This window comes from Neomonachus schauinslandi, chromosome 14 (genome assembly GCF_002201575.2).
Source record: "Neomonachus schauinslandi chromosome 14, ASM220157v2, whole genome shotgun sequence".
In the NCBI taxonomy this organism is placed as follows: Eukaryota; Metazoa; Chordata; class Mammalia; order Carnivora; family Phocidae; genus Neomonachus; species Neomonachus schauinslandi.
Window position 1 is genome coordinate 75,989,423 of NC_058416.1, and position 18,674 is coordinate 76,008,096.

General features: G+C 42.1%; 1 protein-coding gene across 1 annotated transcript in view; it reads left to right on the top strand.

Moving 5' to 3' along the window:
• The first annotated feature begins 493 nt into the window (after positions 1-493).
• SPPL3 (signal peptide peptidase like 3) overlaps positions 494-18,674 on the top strand; it is a 140,118-nt gene continuing 121,937 nt past the window's right edge. Inside the window, exon 1 of the mRNA XM_021703496.1 lies at positions 494-939. Coding sequence (XP_021559171.1) covers positions 917-939 — 23 coding nt within the window. The 5' untranslated portion in view covers positions 494-916. The remainder of the gene's footprint in view (positions 940-18,674) is intronic.

Here is an 18,674-nt window from a genome sequence, read left to right on the forward strand (position 1 = left end):
CGAACCAAGGGATGCAGCGCTCCGACTGCGGACTGACAGGTTGACTGACACTTGGGGGACCCTCGGCCCGCACACTGTTGATTGACGGCTGACAGCTGAGTGGCAGCCAACGGACGCGCATCGGGGCTCCTGATTGGCTGGCGGCTGCAGCCCCCTTAAAGGGGAAGGGGAGGGGGCCTGAGGCGACCGCTGCGCGTGAGGAGGAGGCGGCACCAAGCGACGGGAGGCGGAACCAAGCGACGGGAGGCGGATCAACCGCCAGAAGCTGGGTGAGCAACAGTCGCCTCGAACCAGCGAACCGGCGTCTCGCGCAAGGGCCCGGCGCGAGGGGCGGGGCGCGCGCGTCACGTGAGCGTGTTTTGGGCACGTGACCCGCGCGGGTCCAAGGCTGGCCCCCGCCCCCTCCTCTCCTCCCCTCAGCGGGTGTGAGCCGAGCCGCCTCGCCTCACCGCCTAGCGCCCCCCTCAGCCGCCGCTGCCGCCGCCTCCGCCTGCCGGCCATGTCCCTCGGCCGCCGCCGCCGCCGCTCGAACGCGGCGCTCCCGCGGCCCAGCGCGCAGTGAGCGCGGGGCCCTCTCGCCGCTCGCCCGCCCCGGGGCCCCCTTGTTCTCAGCGCCGCCGCCGCCGCCGCCATGTTGGGTTTAGAGCCGCAGCGGAGCCGCCGCCGCCGCCGCCGGTGAGGGAGGCCGAGAGCGGAGCCCGCCCCGCCCCGGGGCCCAGGGAGCGGGGCAGCCTCGGAGCCCGGCCTCTCCCCGCCAGCCGCCTTCCCGGCCCTCCCGCCGTGCAAGCCAGCGAGCGAGCGCCGGGCCGCGGCCGCGCCTTCCGCTCCCGGCCCGAGCGAGCCCGCCGCCCGTTCGTTCCCCCGCCGCCGCCGGGCCCGGCCAGAGCCTGCAGCGGAGCCCACGAGAGTCAGCGCCATGGCGGAGCAGACCTACTCGTGGTGAGTGCGGAGCTTGGGAGGCCGGGGCGCGGCGCAGGTGGGGGTCGGGGCGCCGGCGCGGCCGGGGGGGGGAGGGGGAAGAGGAGGAGGAGGAACAGGTGCGCGTTGGTGGGGGGGGTGGGAGTTGGGGGTGCACGCCCCCCTCGTCCCCACCAGAGGGGGCGGCTGGCGCTCGTGGAAGGCGGTCAGTGGCCGGGGACCCGGAGTCCAAGACGGGGGATGGAGGCGGCGGCTGCGGCGGCCGCGGCGGATGTCATTTGGTCATGGGCGGAGCAGGTGATGGAGAAGGGGAGCATGACCCCAAAGGTGGGAAGCCCACGGATGGAAAGTTGAATCTCGTGGGCACCCCGGGACTAACTTGCGGGGGTGGTTCCTGGGCAGGAGGGTTGGAAGGGTGGGCAGAGGCGGGCCGGGGCAAGGGTGGGCCACCGAGCTGCGAGGAAGCTGGTGGGAAAAACAGGTGATAAAAGGCTGAACTTGGAAGTTGTGTGAGAGGAGGAGCCGTCTAACTGGAGCTGCTGCTTAGCACCTGGCTGGCGAGTGAAGGGAGAGTTGGTGGGGTGGGCAGAGGCCCGGGTGTGACCGAAGGAAAACAGCGGAAGGAGGGAGCGTCTTGGGAACCATGGAGGGGAGTCCCTTGTGAAGAGGTTGGAAGGGGATCCTGTTTGAATAACCACGTTCTGGAAAGGAAGTCGTTGGTGGCAGTGGGGCATGAGCAGAATCTTTGTGAGGGTTGGTACTCTTCTTCAGAATTTAAAGTGGTCTGCTGCCCTGGATCAGGTATGGAGATGTAAGATCTGCAAGTTATGTCCATTTTTATGGGACTTCCAAAGTTATTAAATAGCTTGTTAAGGACTGAGAAGTGTGCTCTGTAGTTCATGGAGTGAGAACTTACCTATCCTGAGAAGGAAGTGCAGTGTTTGGGGAGAGGGGGTGAGAGGCTTCTCTTTAGCATGTGGAGGTGGAATATTTGCAGGAGGGGTTGAAGGAATGATGATAGTTTCCTTGAAGAGTAGAAATTGGGTAGTGGGGAGGAAACAATAACCCGCGGGTGAGAAAGGAAGAAATGGGATGGTAGGTGTGGGATGGGAAATCTGGTTTGCAATCTAGAGAGATTGAAGATGGTTTACTCTTTGAAGCAAACGTGGTTTGGGACAGAATTGTACTGCTTTCCCTTGTTAGAAAAGAGAATAATTGAGTGGGACGAGCGTGGCTTTTGGAGTTGGAAGGCTTTGTTTGGAAGTCCTCTTCACCACTGAGTTTGTAACTGGGCAAGATAGTAAGTTCTCCATTCCTTTTCCCTTACCTATTAAATAGGGGAATTGCCTTTTTCATAGGTTGTAAAGATTAAATGAATAACTTTACAAAGCACATGGCAAACTGTAAAGTGTTACTTTTTATTACATTATAGTTAGGGGAACAGCAAAGAAATGGGTGATATGTGAGTTAGGGGAACAGCAAAGAAATGGGTAATATATGAAAATAAAGAATGGTTTTAGGTAAAGGGCTTCAATGGAGTGGATGCTTTGTGGTGGTTGAGGTTATGATAGCTAAGTTAGGAACTCATTGTGTCTTCACATACGGAAAGAGGATTGCTGATGGAAGATCATAATTCAAAAGGGAACTTCAGTGCTCAAAAAGAAGATAAGTGAGAGTCTGAAAAAAATAACACTAAAAGAAGAATTAAAACATTGGTGGACAGTTGTGACTGCAAATGTATTTTTAAAAGCGTTAACTAATTGGATAGTTTTGAGCAACAGTGAGCTGCCTCTTCTTAGCAGGTAATATGGAACACAAGATTACAGTTTGAGCTTTCTTATGCACATATCCGTAACTAACTTAACTAACTCATCTTGAGCTCTTAACACTAACTGGCCCAGCTGAGAGTCCTGATGGCTGCCCTTCTGCTTTTACTGTGCCATATAGAGACTGTGGATGGTTGAAGGAGTAGACACTGGCCAAGAAGTGGGGGAAAATGAGAGGGTTTTACTAGTTTGGCCACACTCTGTATGTGATGTTGGACGGCACTACTAGTTAAGGTGGGACTATTTTGTGAAGTTTGGTAGTTTATAATACTTATCCTACTGAAATACTTCAATCTCAGCTCCTTTTGCTAGAGAAGCTCCTTGAAATCAGAATGCTGATTAGCTTCTCACCTTTAGCAAGTTTTGAGATGGAGAAAGTTTTTGCATCATCTTGAGAGAGGGAGGTGTATGAGGAGAGAGAATTGGGAAACCAGGCAGCTTTCTAGGTTCTGATAGTTACCATAGGTAATTATCCATGTAAAGTATAGGTATAATTCTCACCAGTCCCTGAGGTAGGTGATCATTCTCTGTTTTATGGAGGAGGAAACTTAGGCTCAGGAGGCCAAGTGATTTGTCCAAGATACTTCACCTGTGATGCTTTATTTTGTTTGACACAAATTCTCCCATCATTGTTTTCATTCTCCTTGTAATATAAGTGTGGAAAAAGGTATTCCAGAAGTACATGTGAACTGAGCTTTGGATTATCTCTCATTTTTCAATATCTTTGTCACTGTTCCTTTGGTTTGTGTAAATGGGAGGTTTTTTTTTTTTTTTTTTTTAAACGGACTTGTACTTCATTTGTATGTTGCCTTTAGGAAAATCAACCTCGTGGGGACTGTTGTGGCAGTCTGAGGTATTGTCTGAGGATCGAGTCAGTGAAGAATATAGAAAGTAGATGTCAGAAGAATGAAAATAGGTTCCTTAGGATTTTCTTTTCTCTCTCTCTCTCTTTTTTTTTTTAAAGATTTTATTTTTAAGAATCTCTACACCCAACATGGGGCTCGAACCCACAACCCTGAGATCAAGAGTCACAAGCTCCACCGACTGAGCCAGCCAGGTGCCCCAGGATTTTCATATAATAAGATATGTAAATTCTAAAGCAAAATTGGCCATGAGGTGGTAATTGTTGAAGCTTAGTGATGTAAGGAGGTTTATTTTATTCTGTATACTTTGACATGTTTACATTTTTCATAATAAAAAGTTAATTAAAAAAAAACTTCTACACATGCTGTTCATGCTGTTTTCTGGTTTCTTGTGCTTGCTTTCTGTGTGGGGAAGCCAGAGTGGGTGTACTGAGTTAAGAATATGTAGGTTATGACCTGATGAATGAGGGGGCACAAGCCACCCAGGTAGTTGGCAGGTAGCTTTCTCAGCATCTGAGCTCCCACTTTGGGGAAGTGAAATCCCAAGGGGTCACTTCAGTTGAAGGTGCAGTTTCAGTACACCCATACAGTGGAAGTACAGTAGTCCCCCGTTATCTGTGGGGTTTACATGCCAGTAGATGCCTGAGATTGAGGGTAGTACCGAACCCTATATATACCATGTTTTTTTCTATACATGCATGCCTGTGAGAAAGTTTAAATTAGAAATTAGGCTTCATAAGAGATTAACAACAAATAAAACAATTATAACAATATACTGTAATAAAAGTTATGTGAATGTGGTCTCTCTCAAAGTATCTTATTGTACTGTATTCACCCTTCTTGTGATGATATGAGATGATAAAATGCTATGTGACTAGCTGAAGTGAGATGAATGACCTAGGCATTGTGGTGTAGCATTAGGCTACTATTGTAACCTTATGACCGTACATGAGGAGGAGAATCATCTGCTTCCAGACCAGACTGTGGTTGACCCTGGTAACTGAAACCATGGGGCCCAGTGAGCCAGGGAGAGGGCAGTCTTCTGTCCCAGGTCATGAACAGGAGATACAGAGTAGGATAGCAAACACCTATTACTTACAAGGTGATTGGTGTGGAGGTCAGTAATTTGGAGGGCTTACCTCTAATGGTTATTTTTTTTTTTAATATTTTATTTATTTATTTGATTGAGCGAGAAGGAGAAAGAGAGAGTCTAAGATGGGGGAGGGTCAGAGGGAGAAGCAGACTCCCCGCCGAGCAGGGAGCCCGATGCGGGACTCGATCCAGGGACTCCAGGATCATGACCTGAGCCGAAGGCAGTCGCTTAACCAACTGAGCCACCCAGGTTCCCCCTCTAATGGTTATTTTTAAAGATGCCCGGGGAAAAGCAAAGCAGGGACTTGTGGTGGGCATCCTAAACTCAAATCCTTATCTAAATGTCCAGACTCTGGGTGTGATTACAGATATCATACTGTAAAATGGCTAGGCAGCAACTCTGAAAAACAAAGTTCTTGTCCTTGAAAGTTGTTTTCCTCATCACACTTTCTTTCTAGCAGATTCTATCACAATCCCATTACCCAAGGGTTGACCTGAAATTCCACGTAGCTGAGAAGCATTTTCTGATCACCCCAACTGAAAGTGATCTCTTTGTTGTTGATACTTGTAGTCGTCTGCATCTTTCCTTTACATGTGTGAAAACCTAGCTTCTTCATTAGATTGTAAACTCCTTGAGGGTAAGGACACTGTTAGACTACCCTTTGTCCTCCCATATACTTAGCACATTGTCTTGCCTATAGCTTCTACTTAGAACATGCTGATTGAATATGATAGATTTTCAGGGTGGTTCATCCTTTGTTGAAAGAATATTTTAAGTGTAAGGGAAAGCTACAGATAGGTGAGTGTTTATTATAATCCTTATGCTTATAAAAGAGAGCTTTTGGTAATTTAGTTTCCTGATGTCACAGTGCTGTAAGAATGAGTAATCCCATCCTTAGTAAAGTTTTAAATAAAAGCTATTGACAGATGAAATTAAAATAATTGGTAGTAACACCACAATCTTTATCACGATGTAACCACAAGATTCAGCTTGTATACTTTTTGCTTGTATACCGAGGAAGTAAAAGAACGCCTGTGAAAACACAAATAGAAGGTGCAAACTAGATTTTTTATTAATTTGAGAAAAACACCTTGCTTGATAGATATTTATGAGCAGTTGTTTTAGCATAAGTTCTGTGGGAAACAGGCCTTGTCTCTTTTATTTTTTTAGGAACTTCTCTCTTGATGGAGTCAGTGCAGTATTTGAATCTTGGTGGTAAAAATGACTTACGTTAGGGTTAATGTTGGTGTAGAGGGAAAAGGAAATAAATACATGTGAACTTCATCGGGATGAATTTTGTTACCAAAGTAGTATCATAATACTTTATTGTGTGTTTTCTGGGTGCTAGGGCTTTAAAGCATTGATAAGTAAGGAAACAGGCTCAAAGAATTGAAGTAACTTGCCAAATAACATGTAAATGGTGAAAGGGCTCAAAGTCAAGACTGTTCAACATGAAGATTCTGTGACTGAATCTCTCTACTTCCATTTCCACAATCACTAATGTAAGCCAGCCCATCTTTTGCTTGAGTTCCCTGTTACCTCCTCACTGGGTCCCCCTCTCATTCTCCACATGGTGGCTGTTCTCCTGAGTGGACTTCTGACTAACTCAGATGTGCCTGTCCTCTGCTTAAAACTCTTCAGTGGTCACACTTGCAATAAAATCCAGGTTCCTCAGTAGGCTTCACAGTCTCATCTTGTGTGTGTCTCTGAGGGTTGACAGACAATAATCAAACTAAAAGTTACACGGCTAAGAATCTTTCTATTTTGGTACTCTCTCCAGTGCCTGGCATGTAATGGGTAGCTGGTAAATATTTACTGAACAAATGAATGAGAACGCTTCGCCCTGGGCTATGTATCTTAAGATATCTAAGGATTGCATTATATTGAGGTAATATACTGTGATGATAATGGGCTTTATCCTGCTAGGTATCTGCAAATAGTGCTACACCTGAGAATGAGAAATAACACAGATCTCCAGAACTTTATGGAAGTCCCTTCTATGCAATTACTGTTGTGTGTCATTGTATCTGTTGTGATCATACCTGTTTCTTTGTATCTTGTGGTCTTTACATCTTTCGCAAGTTTTTCAGAGAGAAACTATTTAGTTGAAAGTGTGTGTCTAGCATTATAGATGTTAGATTTGCTCACTTTTAAAACATGTTTTGCTTATAGTTAATGTGCTATAATAATGGTTTGGTGATGCATGATTCAGACTGAAATTAACCAAAACTAAGACCAGGAATATGTACTGAAATCATTTTCCTTAGTATTTCTTATGAAGCCTGGGGATGGGGGAGAGGGAAGCTGGAGAGAGTGTAACCATATCAGCCTATAATTTGCCAAGTGGTATTATGAATTAAAATGCTTATGTCCCTGCATTTCTTATAACAGATTTCTATGTGACCATTTATTTTAGAGATGACAAATGCCATGAATTGAGGTGTTATGGAGTTCTGTATATATTTTACTTAAACGTTAATAACTTATTTTTATCATTCTCATGTTTCATCAAACTATCTCATGGAAAATCAGGGGATGTCCTAAGAGGAGGGTGTCTAGCCAAGTGCTGTTGACTACATTTGGCATCTGAACTTTATGTGATTGCTGTCCCTGGCAATAGAGCCATAAGTATGACTTGATTTATTAAATTCTAGAATATATTTTCTGGAGTTTAATGGTTGCTTCTTGGGAGTTAAAGGAAAATATTGGTTTTATTTGTTGTATGTATAAACCAAATTTTTACAACTTTGCAACAAGTTTCTGTAATATTTTCCAATCCTCACTTAAAAGGTTAGAGGTAGAGTGCTCCTCTTCTGTAATTTTAACCTCTGAGGTGTCTAGAGGGGCTCCAGGTGACCAAATTCAGTTTTATAGGGAAAATCTACAGTTAGTCCTCATGATCCTCACAATGAATTCTTACCTCCCAGATTTTTTTTTTTTAAGATTTTATTTATTTATTTATTTGACAGAGACAGAGATAGCGAGAGCAGGAACACAAGCAGCAGGAGTGGGAGAGGGAGAGCAGGCTTCCCGCTGAGGAGGGAGCCCGATGTGGGACTTGATCCCAGGACCCTGGGATCATGACCTGAGCGGAAGGCAGACGCTTAACAACGACTGAGCCACCCAGGCGCCCTCTTACCTCCCAGATTTTATTAATAGGTCTCACTAGAGCCACAACTTAAAACAGACCCACTCATTAGCTATGATTAGACTAGATTGAGTGCCTGTGAAAAGTTAGGTTTGAAAATATTTTTAAAGTTAGAGACCTAATAGAAAATCCCATTTCTTGGTTTTTAGGTTTTACCCTAACTTGGTAAGAAGAGTTGATAATCTCTATTTTGGAGTTCTGGTATTTATAGTTGAAGAACCACTAAGGGATAAAAAATCGAAGTGTGCTAAAGTAGAGATGTGCTCTCCTTGGTTTTTACATGTTCGTGAATTGTACTGAATATAAGTGATTGCTCAAAAAGTGTTCGATTCTGCCAATGCCACTGATTAAATTTTTGTTTGAAATTGAAATTCCAAAATAGGATCTAATTCTGTTCTGGTTTCTTTGAATTGGGAAAGTTTTTGTTTGAGGGTGATTTCCATCTCTGATGAACTGTGCTCTAGTATTGTCTTAGTCGCAGTATCGTGTTCTGTACAGTGGTTATGCCTGTCCTACTCCAAAGAGTTGTTGCAAGGGTTCAGTGAGGTAACATATGTGCAAATGCCTTGTAAATTGCTAATGCCTTGTAAATTGCTAAGTGAACTATAAAAGCAAGGTATTTGTGCTTTACATTGTTAGATCCAGACAGGTTCCAGATACAGAGTTCCTCACTACAGAAATGATTTTTCTCGTTTCATAATATAACCAGCATTTAAACTTTGAGATGTCCACTCTAGTGAGAATTCTTTTGAGATATCCAAATAATGTCATATAAAAAGAAAGAATAGTTTGCAAATTGTCATTAATATTGTTGCCTTTGAAATGTACTATAAGGCCATCTTCTTTTAGTCACATTTCATAGTCCAAAAATAAAGAAGAAAAATCGTGAATTGAATAAAACTTATAAAATAAGTTTTTCCATAAAAGTTCTGTTTTGATCTTTAGAAGGCAGTTTCCTTCAAATGAGGGATGAGAACAGTGGTATGGATAATCCTACTCTTTTCCTGGTTTTCTTTGGAATGCACAGGATACTCATACCCTAAAATGCCCAAGGAGGGCTGTTAGCAGTTTCTTATCTGTTTCCTTACTCCACACCGCGTCTGCCAGGCACACCCACTTCCCCTCATAGGAGGGCCTCAGACTTTGGTTTCACTATTGACCTAAATAGGACATGTGCAGCGAAGTTTTAATTGTTTTCTTCAATTTGGTTATACAGATATTTTGACTTAAGTACAGTGCTTGACTTTGTTTCCTTGTCTTAATTTTTTGCCCGAGTTGTCTAGTTTTACTTTCCAAACTTGTAAATCTTCGGGCTTTGCCTGACAGCCTTAACTTTTAAATCTTCGACTACTGTATGCGCTGCTGACTTACAAACTCCCCGAAATTTACATTCATTTCTCAAGAATGCCTGCAAAAATACTGTTGGGGGCGCCTGGGTGGCTCAGTTGTTAAGCGTCTGCCTTCGGCTCAGGTCATGATCCCAGGGTCCTGGGATCGAGCCCCACATTGGGCTCTCTGCTCAGCAGGAAGCCTGCTTCTCTCTCTGTCTCTCTCTCCCACTCCCCCTGCTTGTGTTCCCTCTCTCACTGTCTCTCTCTCTCTGTCAAATAAATAAAGAAAATCTTAAAAAAAAAAAAATACTGTTAGAGGTAAAAGTTAGTTTTAGGGGCACCTGGGGTGGCTCAGTTGATTAAGTGTCTGCCTTTGGCTCAGGTCATGGTCTCGGGGTCCTGGGATTGAGCCCTGTATTTGGCTCTTTGCTCAGCAGGGAGTCCGCTTCTTCCTCTCTCTCCCTCTGTGTGTGCTCTCGCTCTCTCTCAAATAAAGTCTTTAAAAAAAAAAGTTAGTTTTAGAGATTGAATTCTCTTACCTCTGCATTGATTAGTGCAGGCACCAGTACCTTAAAAGTATTAAGGTCTGATACCTTAAAAATATTTTCAAACATAACTTTCATAGGGACTCAGGTCTAGTCTTGCTACAGAAATGCTACCTGGGACCACTGTGAGGCTAGTGAGAGTTAAAGATGTGAGATGGGGTCAGTTAACCAAGACGGAGAGAGTAGCTCTGAGGGCAGAATGGAGGCCTGGAAGTTGAGGCTTGGGAAACTCACAACTGAGAAATGGGAGGAAGAAGAGGAGTCAAAGGAAGCTCCATCAGAAGTAGGATAATTAGCAAAGCTCAACGGCGATGAAAGAAAAGGCACAGAGAATTTTGGAGGGGGGGCAAGAGTGTAAAAGGCAACAGGGTTCAAAGAGAATGAAGCAAAAAACAGACTGTTGAATTTGCAAAGGAAGTCATTAGTGAAAGTGCACTAATAAAGATCAGAGTAGTGAGGGTGAAAGGCAAATTAGGTCAGGGTAATGAAGAAATAAAGGCATCCTTTGGGTACTGGCCATTTGTTTGCAAGATAAGATGAGAAAGAGGTAAGGAAAGAAAGTAGGATGCTTGATATAGACAGGGCCATAGTCTTCTGGTTTTATTTTAATTTTCTTTGATAAGGGGCAGAATTGTATATTTGAAGCTAGAGAGAAGGAGAAATTGATCTTGGAAATATTTTTTTTTTTTTTACTGTAGTTTAGAGATTTTTATTTGTTTATTTTAATCATGGATTTCAGTTAGGAATTTTGAAGGGAACTTAATGGGGAATGAACACTTGATGTGTGTATATTTAGTCTTTGCTTCGCTTGGTCTTTACGTTGCCACTAGTTCAGATTGTATTGCTTTTTTCTGTTTTGTTTTTTTTTAATTGTATCAGTATAAAATCCAACCTCTGTGGTCTGACTTTCGAAACAATCTTGCCTTGTAACCCTACTTCCCTATGTTTTCTTTAAAATGCTTGTTATTTCTGCCAAACTGGGTTACTCACTGTTTCCCCTTTTATTTAAGCTGACTCCTTATACCTGGTTAGCCTTTCTCCCAAGTCTCTAAATATGTAAGTCCTACACATCTTTCAAGGTACAGCTGAAATGCTGTCCTCTTGTTACGGAACCTTCTGATTGGCCCAGGAGAAATATTCTTCTGATGTCTGTAGTTCTTTATCTGATCCTGTCATGTGGCAGCACTTTTATGATTTTTCTGACCTTGTATTGAGTATATTGATGTGGCTATCTTCCCACCTTCATGAATTCTGTAAGGATAGGATCAGAATAAGTAATTTCACGGTGTTAAGGACCTACACATAGTAGAAGCTGAGATTTTCCTTTTTTTTTTTTTAAGATTGACTACCTCAGAGGTGAAATTTGCCAGGTGCTGGATTTTAGAATAGAATGGCACCTTAAAAATACAATGACAGGGCACATAGAAGAGAGAATACTTAACCTAGTATCTCACAACTCTTGGAAGAAAATACAAAAGTAAAATTGTTACTGTGAAGTTGGGTCAAGGGTTGTGGCCAGATTGGCCTAACTTGCTAATATCCATATAGCACCTTGAGAAGGGAAAGTGGCTCAGCCCCTGAACCGAACACCTAAGGGAGACATTTACAGAGGACCACAGGCTCTTTAAAGTCGTCATCTTCATTTATCTCTTCTTCAACCTGACCACAGACCAACTGCTGCCAATTTATTTATACTTTATCTCCCAAACAGGCACTGTGTGATATAGATTATTTTTTTAAAGGGGAAAAGCTCTGCCTTTTGCAGGGGGGAGTTAGGGGAAAGTTTCAATCACATGCTCACGTGAAATATTTTGCAGGAAACTTCCTTTGAAGTATGAGGAGCAATAAGCTATATGGAAAGTAGCTTGTGAGCAATTTAACATTTTCTATCTCTTGCTATTTCAGAAATTCACATTCCTTGTATATAAGCTTTTGTTTAAGGAGCTAAAATTTTTTTAAAAATAGAAACTTATTTTGCCTTCATTTTTTCCCATATTTCTAAGTCTATTTTCTCTTTTAACTCATTTCTTTTCTCTTGTTTAATAATTATAATTCAGAAAGGGCAATTTAAAAAAATCTCTTGGCCTGGTGTGTGCATATTTTAAATTGTGTAGATACAGCAGTGCCTCAGTCTTAGGTCAGAATTAAATAACCTGGTCATCTGAATAGACATAAACCAGAAGTTTGGGGGATTAGAAGTTGTTTTTGTTTTGTACCTTTGCATGCTGTGCAATGGTGAAAATAACCTACAGACCTAAGGGTCTGTTATTTGTGGATAGCAAAGGGTCTAAGAACTAAGGCCAAAGGTTATCAACCAACTTAGAACAAAAGGGAATAACAAGTAGAAGTAGGAAAGAACAGTGAATAGCAGATGTAATTGGACATAGAAACAAGGTGAAGGTTAGAGACTCAAGCATCAGGAAGCTCAAATAATGAGACCAAATGGAAAAGATAGCCAGCTACTAGAATAGGAAACTCAACGAGAGTCATCATGTGGCAGAGGTGCAAATGGCCCCATACAGCTCTGCAAATCTAGCTTTGTGCTTCAGTGTAGACTTAACCAAGTTGATAATGAGTCAACATGTGGTGATGAGGCAGTCTTAGCCTGTCCCGTAGCTCATCGAGAGCTCCTGGCTTGGGTGTCACAGCTGGAGACCTTGGAGACATTCTTAATCCTCATCAAACAAGTCAGTAAGTCCTGATGATTTTATACATATAAAATTAAAGAAAAAATTTCTCTCTTCATTGTTCCTGGATGACCCTTCTTTGTGTTCCCTTAGTACACTGTACTTACCTCTTTCAATTGTTCTTTGTTTCCTTGTTTCCTTGTGAAGTATTGAGGACATGACTACATTTTTGTTTGTTTTTTTATTCTCAGGGGTTTGACACATAGTTTATTTAAATAAATATTATTCCAGGGTGCCTGGGTGGCTCAGTCGGTTAAGCATCTGACTCTTTGATTTTGACTCAGGTAATGATCTCAGGGTCGTGAGATTGAGCTCTGTGTCGGGCTCTGCACTGGGCATGGAGTCTGCTTAAGATTCTCTCTCTCCCTCTCCCTCTGCCCCTCTTCCCCACCCTCTCTCTCTCTCAAAAAAATTTTTTTTTAATTTTTGAAGAATTTTTTAAAGATTTTATTTATCTGATGGAGAGAGGGAGCACAAGCAGGGGGGAGCAGCAGAGGGAGAGGGAGAAGCAGACTCTTCGCTGAGAGGAGAGCCCAGTGTGGGGCTTGATCGATCTCAGGACCCTGAGATCATGACCGGAGCCGAAGGCAGACGCTTCACCAACTGAGCTACCCAGGTGCCCCCCCCCAATTTTTTTAAATAAATAAATATTCTATATTTGATTTTTTAAAATAACCCTTAAAGGGGTGCCTGGGTGGCTCCGTCATTAAGTGTTTGCCTTCGGCTCAGGTCGTGATCCCGGGGTCCTGGGATCGAGCCCCACATCGGGTTCCCTGCTCGCTGGGGAGTCTGCTTCTCCCTCTCCCACTCTCCCTGCTTGTGTTCCCTCTCTTGCTGTGTCTCTCTCTGTCAAATAAATAAATAAAATCTTTAAAAATAAATAAATAAAATAACCCTTAAAAAAGTAAAATTAGTAAGATGGAGAAGTATGTTGCTCTCCATTCTTAGTTTAAGAGCTCAAAGGGACAAGCATCAAATATCATTTGAGGCCTATAGCTCACTCTTTTATGCTAAATAATTGAAAGTGTAATTGTTCAGGATGTTAGGCGAGATCTACCTTGATCATCACTGTTTAATTTATGGAACCTCTTCAAAATACAGTGGGAGTATTGGTTGCTGTATTGGTTAGCTGTTGCCATCTTAATACTGCATAACAAATTATCCCCACATTTAGTGGCTTAAACTAGCAATCTGCAGGTTGGCTGGGCAACTTTGCTTCTTGCTTCAGATCTGTATGTCACCTGGGTGGCTCTGCTTCATGTGTGTATATTTTGGGGCCTAGACTGAATGGGCAGCAGCACCCAGGGGAAGTTCTTCTCATGACAGTGGCAGAAGCATAGGAGGGCAAGTGGAAACCTACAAGACTCTGGAGGCTCACACTCAGAACTGGCACACTGATATTTCTGGTTCATTCTTTCAACCAAAGCAAGTCATATTGTGGAAACCAAAGACAAGGAGCCACAAAACTAAACCTTGCCCATTTGTGGGAGTAGCTACAGAATCACAGGGCTAAGGAGTAGATTCCGGGAGGAGTGAGGAATTAGGTCTGGTAATGCAGTCAACCACAGGTGAAGTTCCCTCTTTGCTTTCATATGACTCATTGTCACATTTTTTTTTTAAAAAAGATTTTATTTATTAGAGCGAGAGAGGGAGAGAGAGAGCACAAGCAGGGGAAGCAGCAGGCAGAGGGAGAAGAGGCTCCCCATTGAGCAGGGAGCCTGATGTGGGACTTGATCCCAGGACCCTGGGATTATGACCTGAGCCAAAGGCAGATGCTTAACCAACTGAGCCACCCAGGTGTCCCTAGTTGTCCCTAGTTGTCCCTAGTTGTCACATTTTCATTCTATTCTAAAATGAAGTATATCATATAGTCAGATTTCATATAGGTCCTTTTCTATAGCATTCAGGTTTTCACTCTAATGTTTTTTATTTTAATTTTTTGTTAATGTTTTCTATTTAAAAAAAATTTTTTTTAAAAGATTTTATTTATTTGAGAGAGAGAGAAAGTGGAGCGAGTGAGCACGAGTGGGGTGAGGGGCAGAGGGAGAAGCAGACTCCATGCTGAGCAGGGAGCCTGACGCGGGACTTGATCCCAGGACACTGGGATCATGACCTGAGCCGAAGGCAGCTGCTTAACTGACTGAGCCACCTAGGCGTGCAAAGCTTTTCTGAGATACAAGTCATATACCATATAATTCACTCACTTAAAGTGTACAATCTAGTTATGCAACCATTGCCACGATTTTAGAACTTTTTTTTTCATCTCAAATGAAACTCTGTACCCGTTAGTAATTTATTCCCTTTCCCCCCTTCTCTCCAGCCCCTGGCAGCCACTAATGTACTTTTGGTTTCTGTGGATTTGCCTATTTCATAAATGGAATAATACAATATGTGGTCTTTTGACTTCTTTCACTCAGTATACTGTCTTCAAGGTTCATCCATGTGGCATGTATTAGTGCTTCATTCCTTTCCATTGCCAAATTTATTCCATTGTGCAGATATACCACATTCTACTTATCCATTCTCAGGTGATGGTTGTTTTCTTTCTTTCTTTCTTTTTCTTCTTTTTTTCTTTTTTTTTGGCTATTATGAATAATGCTACTATGAGCATTCATGTAAAAGCGTTTGTGCAGATATATGTATGTTTACAGTTCTCTTGGGTAAATAGGAGTGGAATTGCTGGCTCATAGGGTTTCTCTGTGTTTAACATTTTGAGGAACTGCCAAATTGTTGTCCAAAACAGCTGTACCATTTTACATTCCCATCTGCAATGTGTGAGGGTTCTAATTTCTCCACCTCCTCACCAATACTTGTCATTGTTCCTGTTTTTTATTATACCCAGTCTAATGAGTGTGAAGTGGTTTTTACTTGTGTAATGTTTATATTGAAGGGTTTATAGAGGATAAAAGCAGTGGTTTAAAAATTAAATCTGTTTGTAAAATAAGTAAATAAAAGATAAAATGTTAAATCTGGTTGTACTTAACAGTGTAGTACCAAAGTCACACCTCGGTTTTAGTTACCTAAAATATCTAGCATTAAGGAAAAAAAATAATCTTTTGTCTCAGATTTTTATTCAGCTACTTCATATTTTGCATGCTAGAATCATTTAGGAAGAAATGAACCTCAGATGATTGTTTTTTTTTTTTTTTTTTAAGATTTTATTTCTTAGAGAGAGAGAGTGAGAGAGAGAGCGCAAGAGGGGGAAGGGTCAGAGGAAGAAGCAGACTCCCTGCTGAGCAGGGAGCCCGATGTGGGACTCGACCCCGGGACCCCGGGATCATGACCTGAGCCGAAGGCAGTCGCCTAACCCAACTGAGCCACCCAGGCGCCCCGAACCTCAGATGATTGTTATATGAGTTCTTTATTTTTGGTTAAGTGAGTGCCCAGATTACTCTGGCAGCCTGCTGCATCGTCAGTAGTCTTGGGACTATGACTGGTTTAATGACTGAAGTTGTTGGTTTTTTTTGGGGGGGGGGGGAGGTTCTTCATATCTATTCTTTGCCAGGAAGATCACTAGAGGAGTTAGTTGTAAAACATGGCCTTTTTGGGGTTAGCACTGTCCAATAGAAATATAACATGAAGCACCTATGTAATTATTAGTATTCTAGTAGCCACATTAAAAAGTAAAAAGAAACACAAAATTAATTTTAATAATATAGTTTATTTAACCGAATGCATCAAAAATATTTATACCATTGATTATATGTAATCATACAAAAATTAAGATATTTTACATTTTTTCGTACAAAGTCTTCTCAGTTCAGATTAGCCAAGTAAATAAAAAATAGCTACGTGTGGGGGTGCCTGGGTGGCTCAGTCGTTAAGCTTCTGCCTTCGGCTCAGGTCATGGTCCCAGGGTCCTGGGATTGAGCCCCACATCGGGCTCCCTGCTCAGCAGGAAGCCTGCTTCTCCCTCTCCTACTCCCCCTGCTTGTGTTCCCTCTCTTGCTGTGTCTCTCTCTGTCAAATAAATAAATAAAAATCTTAAAAAAAAAAAATAGCTACATGTGGCTAGCAGCTGCCATATTGAGCAACACCATCAAGGAGGTCTAAGAGCTTATGATCTGAATTTCTCCTCACAAGTATAATGATCTATATCTTTAGGAAAAACAGATGAGTGCTTGATCAGCCTGTATTTCTGGTTCTTCAGTTTTATATTGTTACTGCCTTTTTTCTTTCTTTTTTTAAACATGGAAGAGGGTCTTCAGAGAGTTACAGAGACAAGCTCCTTACAGCTCAGATTTTTGGCTGTGAGTAGAGATTACTTAGCAGGAGGAAGAAAAAAATTGGTCTCATCATTAAGGATGCACCATGTTCTATAGTTCTTAGTAAATAAAAGAACAACTGCTATTTGGTCCTTATTCTAGTTCTTAGATATTCAGTTTCCTTTGGCCTGTTCTTTATCAGTTATCTACCAGTTGTACTGTTTGACCACATAGCTCACTTGGTTAGACAAAATAAGGCTGTAGATTTGATCTCTGTAATTAATGACTGACTTTATGCCTGCTGGGGCTTCACTATAGTAACTAAGGCAGAATAAACAGGATTCTCTGTTCCATGAGTTTACACTGTTGTTACAGACTGCTGGCATTTGCTGGGTCCAATGCTAGCAAATGTAATTAAAACAACTTCAAGAGGAGATTTCATAATGGGCCGTTCATTGTATAGACGGTGTGTCTGTCAATTATTTGATTATTAGAGGGACTGAATTTGGTCAAGTGTCTAAATACTTGAGTGCCTTCACCCATAGCTTTTCTAGTTTGCCTCAGTGCCCACCACTTTCTGTTCCTGTACCCTGAATCTCTACATCACTAGTTTATATGATTTACCTAGCCCCTGCAGGCAGTTGAGTGGTGACCCCCTGATGTCTATGATCAGTTCTAGGTCATTGCCACAAAGGTGAGTTAGGGATAAGGAGATAGCTGATCACTGCCCCAGTGACAGTGGATTAAAAAAACACTTTAAGAGCACCTGCATCATTAGACACAAATAGTTTCACCATACTTGACCATTGCATTAAAAGTATTGCTGACTATTGGATGTCTTAATGTTCTAACAAATGTTCTATAAGCCATGGTTCTGGTTTTTCTCAGCATTGACATGCAGTTATTCTAAATGGAATTCACTTGCTTTTGGATTGTAGTCTATGAATGGTATTCTGACCGAGAGAACAAGGCTCACTTCCTAATTGACCTGATAGATCCTATTGCATTCATTTTTGAACTCTTGGTATTTGTGATAGTGTGGACCCAGGGCCCATTTGTTGGGTTTATGGATTTGAATTTGAATTTGAAGTCCTTATGAGTTATAGGTCCTCAATGCACAATTGTGGAATTAAAGAATACCACGAGTGGTACTCTCTTTTTGGTCAACAGTTTACTGGGTGGCTATGTCACATTTTTGATATACATTATGATTTTGATAATTTCCAAATATTTTAGTTTGATACTTGTTCATTAGCTTCATTTTTTAAATGTGCTTGAAAACTTCAGCTTTATTAAGAGGAAAAAAAAGGTTTTTAGTTTAGAATTTGAAATGCTTTGACTTATTGCTATTATGAAATATTCATTTAACAGCTATTTTACTTGTTCTCAACTGAGTGAGTGCACAGCCTGCAGTGACTAAGCTCCAAGTTGGTTGGCCCAGTGGGGACAGAATTGGAAGCCTTACGTCTCTGGTCCTGTGCACTAAACAATTCCACTCTTTTGGTGATAAAACCTAATTTAGACCTCTTCTGGTGGCAAAAAACCCCCAAGACCTGACATGAAGTTCTTTATATTATCTATTTATCCCTCTTAGTGTGACTCTTCACTTTGTTGCAGAAATATTTGTGTTTGATTATGGGGTACTGCCTGATGTTAGATTATGTTTCATAATCCTAATACATGTTCTGTGTTGCCCTTCTAAAAGCAAAAAAGAAAAAAAAATTGGGATTCTGAAACATCTTTGGCTGCAAGAGTATCAGATAAGAGATTTTAGAACTCTAATACATATATTATTGGTGCAGTTTTGGAAAATGCAGATGAACAGAAAAAGAAGAAAACCACTTATTCCTTTGCCAATCCCTCATTAAGTTTGTTGCATATTTTTCAGGTCTTTTTTTTTTTTTTAAGTTCATTTGTCAGAGAATGAAAGAGCACAAGCAGGGAAGCGGCAGACAGAGGGAGAAGCAGGCTCCCCACTGAGCACGGAGCCTGATGCGGGACTTGATCCCGGGACGCTTAACTGACTGAGCCACCCAGGTGTCCCTTTTGCAGGTCTTT